Source organism: Thermobia domestica, chromosome 1 (genome assembly GCF_964235325.1).
Source record: "Thermobia domestica chromosome 1, izTheDome1.hap1.1, whole genome shotgun sequence".
NCBI classification, from domain to species: domain Eukaryota; kingdom Metazoa; phylum Arthropoda; class Insecta; order Zygentoma; family Lepismatidae; genus Thermobia; species Thermobia domestica.
This window is the reverse complement of record NC_137454.1, coordinates 2,500,430-2,512,967: the sequence shown is the minus strand read 5'-3', so window position 1 is coordinate 2,512,967 and position 12,538 is coordinate 2,500,430. Positions and strand designations below refer to the sequence as shown.

Genomic DNA, 12,538 nt, shown 5'->3' with positions numbered 1-12,538 from the left:
CTTCACGTATCAATGATATCCTATTAATACAGAAAAAATTAATTAGAATTATGACAAATTCACATCAAACAGTGCATTGTAAACCTTTATTTAGAAATTTGAGAATATTAACTGTGATAAATTATATATATATATATATATATATATATATATATATATATATATATATATATATATATATATATATACTATATATATATATATATATATTATAATACAAGGTACAATACAAGGTACAATAAACTCATAGATGTACCATATAAGAGACTCAATAAGTCGAAGAACAACTATGATGTACTAGGCATAAAATTGTATAATGGGTTACCAAGTGAATTATCTTCAAGTCCCATGAATGTGTTTAAACATAAATTATACAATTGGCTATAGAAAGACCGTTTTATTCATTAGATGAATACTTTACGCAAATTAAATGTGAAAGTTAACATATTGTAATTTTGATGTTGTCTATTGCCATAATTGGTTCAAGGACAATAAAATTATTATTATTATTATAAATATTATTATTATTATTATTATTATTATTATTATTATTATTATTATTATTATTATTATTATTATTATTATTATTATTATTATTATTATTATTATAAGAAAAGAAAAAAGCCGAACCCATAGATTAAAACTAAAGAAATTCAGGAAAGGAGAAACCGGGAAAGAAGTAATTCAAGCATGGAACGAATATATAAATAGGAAGAAAGATGCACATATAGCTAAAATGAAAGAAATAAAAGTTTTAATGAAGAAATAGCAGAAGAAATTAAGGAGAGAAGCAGGAAAAAGATTTTGGAGATATGTTAGATAAAAACAAAATGAAGCAGAAAGAAAAACATTCCTAGAAATGAAAAGGTAGAAATGCTGAAAGGCAGGACGGAAATTAAGACGTACTTAACAAATTGGGCGATGAAGCAAAATTATGAAGAACGAATAAATGAAACAAATAAATTAGCAAAAATAAGTAATAAGAGTGTTGAAGAAGAAAGTCAGGAATTAACATATAATATTGAATATATTGAAATAAAGATTAGAAAAAGCTAAGAAGAGGGAAAGCAACAGGAACAGATGAGGTGTCAAATGAGATGTTAATAAATCTTTGGAAAGATTAAAGAATGTTATGAGTAATATACTTGAATCAAGAACCATTCCTCCAAGTTGGAAGCAAACGAAGATTAAGTTAATATATAAAGGAAAAAGGGAAGAATAAACATGACATAAAACATTATAGACCAATAACTATTATCAGCTGCGTATATAAGTTATTCTAAGAGACAGATTAATAAACTGGATAGAGAAAAACAAAATATTAAGAGTTACAAAATGGATTCAGAACAGATAGAAGAACAACAGATAACATCCACATTATAACACAACTCATAGAAATATGCAGAGAAAGAAAAGATTTCATAGTAGCATTTATTGATATTGAAAAGGCGTATGATATAGTCAAGAGAAATATATTATGGGAAGTAATGGGAAACTTAGGAGTCTCAAAGAAATTTATTATATCCTTAAGGAACTATATAAGGATAACAAATACAGATATGAAATGGGAAACATAAAATCAAAATGGATAGACAGTAACAAAGGTTTGAAACAAGGATGTCCTCTATCACCAGTTCTATTCCTGATATACATACATGAAGTGGAAGAAGTATTGATCAAAACAAACAGAGGGTTAGAATTAAGATTGCAAGGAAAAGAAAAAGTAAGGAAAATCCCTGGCACTCTATTTGCGGACGATGTAGCATTGATGAGTAATAATATACTGTATAAGACATTAAGGAAATGCTAGAAACAGTAGTTAGAAAAGGAGAAGAAATTGCTTTAAAAATAAATGAAGAAAAAAGCAAGTTCATGGTTTTTAATGGAGTCATAGAGGATCAAAATATACAAGGAGGAAACGTAGTAATAAACAGGACTGAAAAAATAGAATTTTTAGGAATTACACTTGAAAAGGAGAACAATGCTTACTTGAGCACGAGAAAAAACTGAAAAATAAACTACAAAAATATAGAGCAATTATAAAAAATAAAGTAATGTGGTCATACAACAGATATGAGGTGTCAAGTATACTTTGGAAACAAGTAGCAGTCCCGGCGCTAACATATGCAAATGAAGTAATAACTTTAACGGAAAAAACCAGGAATATTTTACAACAAGCACAAAATCAAATAGGAAGGTTTGCCCTAGGAGCAAATAAATTAAGTGCAAATGTAACAATAACAGGAGAGATGGGATGGAGTGATTTTGGAAAAAGAGAAGTTATGAGTAAAATAAAATATCTTGGAAGATTAAAATTTATGGAAGAAACAAGATTAGTAAAAAATGTTCATGAAGTCACTAAACACATGAGAAAAGGGGAGAAGACAACATGGTTTAGGAGAGTTAGGAAATTAGAAGGAAAATATGATCAAACTATCCGCTGGCACAGAGAAGAGAATTATAAAAATTGGAAAAGAATCACCGAAAAAACAATTAAAGCAAAAGCACAGGAAAAGTGGTATGGAGAAGTTGTCAAGAAGAGCAGTTTGAAAGGAATATACACATAAAAAGCGTTATGAAAAAATAAATTATATGGACAATGATTTATGGAGCTTTTTTCTTTTCAAAGCCAGGTCAGGGAGCCTTGAAACAGGGGTAAGATCGAAAAAATTTAAAGAAGTGAACGAAAAACGTTAACTATGTTTCAAAGAAGATGACACACTAGAACACTTATTTTAAACATGTGAAGAATCCCTAAAAATAAGGGAAACATGGAAATGGAACGATTACATGGAAAAGGAGAGGCTAGGCTTTACTGTAAATGGAAAGGAACTAAGTGAGAAAGAAATAAAAAACAAACAAAGAACTTCTTGAATTTTGGTGGAAAAAGAAAATGGAAAATGTTAAATGGAAAAAAAAAGAGCAGCATATGTTTATTTTTTTCTGGAACCAAACTTCCGAAGAGAAGAAAGAAAAATTTCTTGAACCTTGAACCAACATATTACAACTTTCTACTCTATTTTTATGATTTAGTTGGGGGCATTGGCGTCTCTGGCATGTAAAATTTGCGGGGGGGGGGGACATAAAAGGAAATGATTATTATTTATTGTTATTCTGTTGTTAGTAAATAAATTAAAATAAAATAAAATATTAACTATTTCATATTTCGAAATATTGGGGGACGCGTCCCCCCCGCCAGAGACGCCCATGGTTGGGGGGGCTTAACCCTGCTCTGTTTTCGATCAGAGACCAGGCTCAACTTTTTTCTTTTCTTTTCTTTCTTTCTTTTTTTTTAAAAAAATTCGGATTATTACAGATATTTTACACTACATCTACAGATATTTTGCCTTCCTGACCTGGCAATGGTGGTGGAGCGGTAACCTTTGAGATGGACGATGTGTTGGTCGTGCAAATTGCAGAAGAAAAACGTAAATAATAGGTATGTCAAGTTATGGATTAAGCAAAGACATATTTCTTAAATAAGATTAAATGCGCACAGTGTCATATTACATCCAATTTGTATTAATAGTAAAATTTAATTGTTAATAAACAATGTCACCAATTACCTACTGTACATGTTGTGATGGCACTTTATCTTTTTTTATTTGAAGGTATGTATTTGCTTTATTCCTAAAAATTGCGTGTTATCCCATTTTATGGGAAGTATACTTTTATTCAGGAAATATGAATTTTCCATAGTAGGAAATGCGCTGTTATTAGAAAGTGTAGGGAGTTGTATTAATGGGTGCAGGTTGACTTAAGAGGCTCAGAATATAAGTACAGTGTGTTACTTTTAGGGATTATTCATTGAGTATGTACGAACTTACAAAGGGGGTAACAAAGCGACTTTTATTTACTTATCGACTGATACGAAAATAAGAAAGAACGTACCTGTACTTTATATCTGCATGTGTAGTGCCCTTGTACTTTATCTATGACTATTTGTGTATGGGGGGGGGGAATTTAACGCATATCGCATGTCTTGTGCACATGGATACTTCTTACTATTGCACTACGTAGAAAATTTATGGTATTTCATGTAGAAGTGGTAATAGAACACAGAAGAAACGCAGATTAGGGGGTTCTCATGTATACTATTACCAAAACCTACAGTGGGATATAGTATACATGAAGCTGCGTCAGTTCCCAAAGGAGCAGGACGCTCATACTAAGTCGCTTTGTTACCCCTTTGTAAGTTCGTACATACTCAATGAATAATCCCTAAAAGTATGAGCGTCCTGCTCCTTCGGGAACTGATGCAGCTTCATGTATACTATATCCGTTGTTGATAATAATAACTGCCATAAATTTGCTCGTTTGTTCGGTGATAACTCTGAATTTCACTTTGCAGAATAACAGTCCAGTTTTCAATGAATTTCACATGAAGTAAAATAAACTTTGTATCTTGAAATTTTATACGATGCTTTTCGGTAGCAATTAATTCTCTTGGATTTTCTTAATGCAATCATACGATACGAGAACAGAAAGTGGCACATTTTTTTTTTTTTTTAACGAGATCATTGTTTTCCCGTATGGCATACGTAACACTATTTTCATCAGGATCAATAATTAAAGACTCCACACTTATTCCTCCAGGACATTTACCACATTCTTGAAGAAGACAGCTGTCATTTTCTACGGATCATACTACTAAAGAAAACAGGTCACTCATGACAGCTTCAATACAGGCTGCACCTTTGATTTGTTGCAACACAGTAGCAGCTAACTTAAAATTTGCAAAATACATACACACATTTCACTCGCAGATTGCAGTCTGACAGCTAGTCGAATACTATAAAATTTTGAGTGACCCATTCTTATGCTGGGATTGTTCTGTTTAAAAAGTCCGTAAATTTCTTTGATGGAACGTGTAAGAAAACGTTTCGATTTTTTACTTTTTGTCCATTTTCGATCACTGTAATGACATCGCACTTAATTAAGTCTTTGTCTGGAACATTCCAAATCATCACTGAGATAATAGTTCAGGCTTTTTACAGATCATCTGAATTTATTGGATGGTCGTTTCAAGTAAACATAAAATTTGTATGTTTCATAATCGTAATTTCCATGTCAAGATTACTTAGGTTAAAGAAAATGGAGGAGTAGGGGAGGCTCATTTTACTATTTCAGAGAGCATTTTTGATCAAAATAATAAAAAGAAGTCAGGAAAACCATTTATTCTTCATTTAATGAATGTGAACCACAAACATTATCAAATCGTCTCACTCTTATTGTTTCCGGTGTTGCCAACTGTAACATCAAAGTTAATGAAACTGCTAACTTCAAAAGGGTGTAGTTAATTCATGAAGCATTGGTCGAGAATGATATTTGGTATGTTTTTTATTCATGTTAAGTTCAACCATCGGACAAAATTTCAGAATTTTAAAATATGGTGTTTTCGAGAAAATATCGATTTTTGAAAATTTTACAACGAAACGGTTGCACACAGAAGCGTTACAAAAGTTTTTTTCTGACAACGGGTAACTGGGTTTTACCAACCGTGAAAAAAGAATTTTAAAATTCGAACCGGAAGTGCTCGAAAAACATTCGCAAACTTCGACTTTTCAGATAAACTGACGTTCATTTGTTAAGTTATGTACAAAAAGATAGGTATGCGCAAACCAAACTATAATAAAATATAGTTTATTTATATCCCTATCTACATACCATAACAAGAATTATAACTACCTGTCTCCATAGCTGAATGGTGGGACTCCGAAGTTGACAATTTTCCATGTCTTCTACAATTCATAAATTATACTTCCCGTCTTTGATAGCCCATTATTTTGCGGGAAAATTCTTTTCGACAAAACAAAAAAATATGGGTCTCTTAAAAACATGTCTAGTTGCTATAAAAAAAAGTTTCAACAATATTTGAGATGATGGCGGTACATGCTCTGCCTGAATTGAAATGGAAGGCACCATAGCACTTCATCATATCTTCATTATGGAGTACAACATGGTAAGGGGCACAGTTTTCACTTCGTGTTCCTACTTTATTGCACGTGTGAGAGATAAGTTCGTGATATGTTTTGATTATTTATATAATTCTATTGTGAAATTAACATATTTATTCCGTAGATATTACAAATTTGTACTCCCCTAAAATGAGGTAGGACCAAAAGTTTAACTGTATTTATTCAAATGTTTAATTTTCTTTAACACTTTAGCCTAAATCGTAAATTAACTACGATGCCGCTACTATTGATTTACGCCTGTTAATTTTTATTTGTGAAGGATCATGCACTATATTCAAAATCAGTATTACGTTACACTGTATAGCAGAGTAAAAAGGATAACATTTGGTTTTTAATTTACGATATGTTATTCCTGGCGTTACAAAAACATCTCATTTTTTTCATCTTGATACTATTCGAGGCATTACTGCTGTGTATCGCTGGACATGAAAATCGAAGAAAGAAGAGAATATTGTTTAGTTTCTCTCCCAAAATACTAGGTTGTGACCCTGGTTCACTTGGTAGTGATTATTGTTCGAAATACAGTGTGGACGTATGGCATAAAAGCCAGTGCATAAAACACGAACCAGGTCATGCTAGATGGTCACTAAAAAGCACGAATGCTATCTAACCGAATCAGTGTAGGAGCGCAGCAGGGGGTCCGAGCGATAGCGAGAGGGTGCGTCCGCAGGGAGCAGGTGTGTGAGCGCGGTGGGTATAAGCATAAACGAGGCTAGTGGAAAACACTTTATGTGTCATAGAATGCATGGCTTACGTGTTGCACAGCTTTTGGGGGAGATACTTAATGACATCCAAAAAAGTACCAAAATGTACTAATAAGGTTAGATTTGGTTAGAACTTTCCCTTCTTTTCTGTAGTTTCAGTTCGTTTCTACACTTACGACAAACTGTTCGCCTTTCACCCAGTTCCAATAACTGGCAATCCTTATTTTTGTATAATTCAATAAGACTCAAACACGATATGTGACAATCTTATTATTTACGCACCATTTCCACACTGCCTTTCCCATAAATTATAACGAGTGTACCTCTCCGCCAAATAGTCCCTTCGGCCTCCATATATAGTGCCGCTTAGTACATCAAAAACAACTACAACAGGTATTTTCTTAACTTCAACTATTTTCTTCACCTGACTTTCACTCGTAACTCTTCCTCATGAACCAAAATAAATTCTCCAATTCACGCGGTAAATGTTCTAAAATTGGTCCGGCGATACAGCAGTTAACCCCTATTCAAATATTGTCCTCATAATATATATTCATGCTCTTTTTGTGAACACACACATATATATCATAAAAAAGGGGGACTGCGATGACTCGGTGGTAGATCATTCACCTGTGGGGTCACTGGTTCGATTCCAGCTCGCGCGAAGTGGACTTTGTGGTTGACAAACACCGTGTTCGTTGGTTTTCTCCGGGTTGTCCCGTTTTCTCCAACTTTCCTTATTCCACCATTTCTTTCATTTCTTATCATCACCGTCTCCTTTAGCCTAGCCGGCATAACATGTGAGACGTAAAACTTGTATTTTGTCTACAACATACAAAAGATTTCATTGCATTAAAAAAAAAAATCATTCCTTTCATTTCTCCGTAAATTTTGTATTTGGGGCCATCATCTGTGGCCGATAACACAATAAGTCTTATAAGAGCACTGGTCTTCGCTATAAAGTTAAATATATTTCAAATATGTAATATTTGGAAACTATTATACTATGAAATGCATTAAGAGGTTTACAAAAATTAACGGTTCAGCAAAACATTTCTGTCATGCACATTTGCTATTTCTCACTGTTGTTTCCAATTTACTTTTATAGCCTCTGTCCGACTAATAGAGAGATAGTCATGAGTTAATTATAACACAAAATCGTAATACAAGGTAATATGTTTCTAGTAGTTTTACTGCCTTTTAAAAATATATATAAGAAGAGGCCTTTAAAAATATTTTGTACTTACTATTTAATATGCACTGAATGAGTTGTATACTATAGCTATATCACTTTACATCTTAAATTATATTGTGAAACCTTTCCTTGCAGATATAAGAAAAATGAGCAATGATGGATTGGATTCATTGCAATATGTGCTTTCTGCAGCCTGGCGACATAAAGAATAGAAAATTTGAACTAACAAGCTGTGGTCACATATATTGTTGTGTTTGTATGACTGAAGGTAAGAAAGCGATTATCATAAACTATTTTGTTTCTAATTTATAATTTAATTCCAGAACTTTTGAACTTCTTATAGAAGTTTATATATTTGTAAATAAATAACGAAGACAGTAAATAAATGTTAAGCTGAGAGATCTTATGATAAAATAATATAGAAAATATATTTATATAAATGTGAATGCTCATGCTTTATTTCTTAAATTTATAATCACATTAGTTATTTAGTTTCCAGGTTGTAGAGCTAGGCTTATTATACATATTTATATTCACTTACTGCCAGGGTGGATTGATTTAAATCAGTCTGATTTAAATCAAGATTTAAATCACTTGATATTTTTGATAAAAATCGTTGATTTAAATCGAATTCCAAAATAAACTAATTTAAAGTGAAAATAAGTAAAAATCCCGTTTCTGTTATGTTATTTCGATTATGGGAGTTAATAATCATAATACAATGAGACTGAAATGTACAGTATAGTATGAAAACAAGTGTCATGCAGAGGATGATTAGGGAAAATCCCATTTTGAACAGGTAACGGAGCAATCTTGCTTTCCTCTTTTCGTAACATTGGGTTTGGATTTTAAAATCGTTAACTATTCCAACGGGGAAATCACCATCGACATTTAAGACGAAAAGTCTTTTCTGTGCGTGTCTGTTTGTTTGCTCCCAGATAGGGCGTATTTAGAGGACTCCTATCCCCTCTCCATTTTTGTTTTTTTTTTTATAACTTTAGGCGAAATTTATGTATTTCATGCCGCAAGCTAGTTCTGAGTTTTTAAAAATAGGCCCCTGCCAAATATCAGTAACTTTTGTGAAAAAAAAAGTGTCTTTTTGATAAACGTTGCTGTACTTTTTCCTTAATGCTTACCTTTTAAATTATATCACCTATTTTTAGGTGATAGGGTAGAATCTTCATTGTTCAATTACAAAAGTACCAATAAGGCTTTTTACTTCGTTTTCTTCAAGACTGGAGGCATTTTAGAACACGTTACATATGCTTTCACGCCTTTCTGCGTTGAGGCATAGTGTGTTATGACGTCATAAATTTAAAAAGATATTTTTTTTGTCATGGGTATTATTATTTTGGCGGGTTACATTTTGCATTCAGAAGACTGAAATTTTGCACACTCGTTCAGTGCACCCCTTTATAATTTTCAGATGTTTGCAGATCACTGCGTGGAAACAGCGGGGTCCAGAGGGGCAAAAATGTTTTTTTTTTGTTTTTTTTTTTAAAAAAAAAGGATATTTTCAACAAAAATAGCTTTTTTCGTGATTTTCCCGCCTCAGATGGAAACATATGAATGGTACCGTTTGAAAGGCTGTTCTATTCTGAAGAAAATGACGTACGTACTATGCTCCTAGGATAAATAGGGATGTCTCAGGAAACTGTTATCTGAGATCCTGTTTTATACGCGAATCTGGGGTATTTGGGGAATATTATTTTTCGCGGGCTTACTTCTGCACCTACAAGATTGAAATTTTGCACATTTACTCAGTGTACCCCTCAATATTTTTCAGATTTGTTTCAGATCACTGCCTTAAAACAGGGGTCTACAGAGGTAATTCTTTTTTTAAAAAAAAGAAGATATTTTTAACAGAAAATTCCTTTCTTAGTGATTTACCCGCCCCAGATACATGATGGAGACATTTGAAGGGTACCGTTTGAAAATTTGTTTTATTCTGAAGAGAAAAATGTACAAATCATGATCCTAGGATAAATAGGGATGTCTGAGGAAATTTTTATATTACATCCGGGTCATTGTGGAAATGTTCGTAGCTCATTGTTAAATAGTATCCTCACCCTTATACTCAAGGTAGAAGCTTGAAATTTTGTACACACATTTAGTACACCCCTTAGTATTTCCCAGTTGATTATGAGATCCGTGCAGTAACACATGGGAATCCAGAGGGGATCAAAATTTAAAAAGAAAAGAGTAAAAAAATGCCGATTACTCTCAAAATTTCCCGTTTCAGGGACATGATAAAGAAATGTGATTGTTACAGTTTCAAAAGCTGTTCTATTCTAAAGAGAGTGATGTATGTACCATGATCCTAGGATAAATAGGGATGGTGCTGTAGCTGCTCGACTGAAAGTCTATAATTTAACTTTAAAAAAGCCATAATTTAAAAGGGTTAAGAAACATTGTTTGGGATTGATATAGGTTAACGATTTGGGAAAATTCAAAATTCAACCCCAATACTTTAACTTAAATGGCATAATTAGCATTTAATACTAATTCCTAATGCTTTTTCTTCAGTTCGTGACTTGCATTATACGAGGAGAAAGATTTGATTTAAATCAAAAAAATCGATTTAAATCAAAAAAATGAACAAAAATGATTTTTTTTAAAAAAATCATGATTTTTTTTCACCCTGCTTACTGCATGTTTTATAGCATACATTTACCATCAACATAGGCCTACCTTATAAGAATATTGAAATAAAGGAAATAAATAAATCTTCACGTCGACGTTTCAGCTACCGGCTTGTCGCTTTCTCAGTTGAACTTCTTTATGGAATTTTGTGTTGCTTGAACAAGCACATCACAAGTCACATTCCTACAATGTAGAAGAAATTATCATCAAAAGTGTCTTATTACTCACTCTAAATTCGCTTCTTTACTTTTAAAAGAACACATTCTCCTTTTCTTTCACTTGTGTTCCCTTCTGTTTACTGGGTTGAAGCTCAGGAACGAGAATCGGTGTATTTAAACTGTACATGAAACAACGTAAGATAATATTGAAAAGAAACTCAGCTTGCATTCGGTGCTTTTGTATTCCTATTGAAACTTAATATTCAATATTTCAGCTCGTGCGGGGATCATGATTACCAACACTTTACCTGTATAAAATACTGCAAATGCGACTGTGTGGTAGAATGGTTGGCAAGCATATATTGAAGAAAAAGTGTTGTTTCGCTCATACTTTTAATTTAGTAGGTATGCATACTGTATAATGTTGCCTGCAAGTTTTTTAATCACGTTCTTAAAATTTTTCATCGATTATTAGTTTCAAAATCAGTCAGTGATACCAGATGGTCAAGCCATGGTGAATGTTGTAAGGCTTTGATTTTAAACCATCAAAGACTTATCGAGATTCAACAGCAGTTGATTTGTTAAAAAATTTAGAAACTTTTGTATCTTCATTAAAGAACAAATTTTATAAAGTTGAAGAAAATGTGCTCCAAATATTTACAGAAAATGTAACGTACGACAGTGATGCATCAGCAAGATGAGCTTCATTTACTGTGGAAAATAGTTGGGAATTTTACTGTATTTATCGATACACTTCTTGACGAAATCAATCGAAGAATCGCCGCATATAGATACCTGTTCCATTTACCATTTTAGTCCTAAGTTAGAGGAAGAAGTACGTTATGAAAATGATGTTTAATAATGTGTTTTATTTTGCAAGGAGGACGTGGAAGATGCAAATTTAAAAGATAAAATCACTAACTTCTCTAACTAGGTATGGAAATCTCAGCTTAAAGAACAAGAAAGGACTGCAGAATATATATATCGGTTGTTCTAAAAATGGCGCCCACGGACCACAGAGCACTATTCTGTTCTATCAGGCCTTGTTTCCAAATTGTACTAATACACAATAACACACTGAGCAAGGCTATGTGATAATATCTAAAAACACTATCACGCAGCAGTTTCAACACAATAACGTTGTCTTCATCAGACTTCCACTCCTTCTCTGTGTACGAAGCATTATATTTTAAGAGTATTCCTTTTCTTTTACTTTGCCGCCCTGGGCGGTGGCACGGCTCGACCCTCCTCGTGCCGGCCTGCCATCAGTATCACAATTCCGGATATTTTCTTCCGTGCCTAAATCTCAGCCCAAATTTTATCCCTTTTATCTACCGTTTGAAAATGCCGGTTCCTACTATCATTTGGGGTGTTCAGAACACAAGGGATTCAAGTTGAATTACCAAAGCTGTGAGAAAAAAATGACAAAGTTTGTATACATAGAAGAATGAGCTCTGGTTTCTACAATATAAGACCTATATACAATACCTGGACATTAACCTTTCAAGCACTGAAAAGAGCTTCATGGAAAAATCTTAAGTGTAAAATATCACCAAAATATCCAAAAGTTTATTTGAATCCATTGTGTACTGAGTGCCCCATTTAGGAATTTTTTACTATTTTTGTCTGTTTTGTGGGGTGCTGAGAACCCCACAAAAATTCTTAGCGGTGCTCAAGCACCGGAAAACCTTCAGAGTCGGTGCTCCTGTTTCGTTCACTAATATAATTTTTCATTCATTTAAACTGATTTCAAAATTATATTTTATTTTACAATATTCAGGAACTTTTCCATCTATAATAAACCATTAGAATGAGATTGCTTGTTGTCCTTCCAACATACAGAAGAATAAAACATTATGT

At 32.9% G+C, this 12,538-nt stretch overlaps 1 protein-coding gene across 4 annotated transcripts in view; it reads left to right on the top strand.

Moving 5' to 3' along the window:
• Nucleotides 1–3,115: 3,115 nt before the first annotated feature.
• Nucleotides 3,116–12,538, top strand: part of nenya (RING finger protein nenya) — an 80,994-nt gene continuing 71,571 nt past the window's right edge. Inside the window, exons 1-2 of one of the 4 annotated variants that reach the window (XM_081754488.1) lie at nucleotides 3,116–3,439; nucleotides 8,013–8,145. In XM_081754488.1, the coding sequence (XP_081610614.1) occupies nucleotides 8,031–8,145 (115 nt within the window). In that variant the 5' untranslated portion in view covers nucleotides 3,116–3,439; nucleotides 8,013–8,030. Of the gene's footprint in view, nucleotides 3,440–3,479; nucleotides 3,612–8,012; nucleotides 8,146–12,538 lie in introns of those variants that run through there. The other 3 variants (XM_081754481.1, XM_081754487.1, XM_081754484.1) reach the window with 3 other exon arrangements.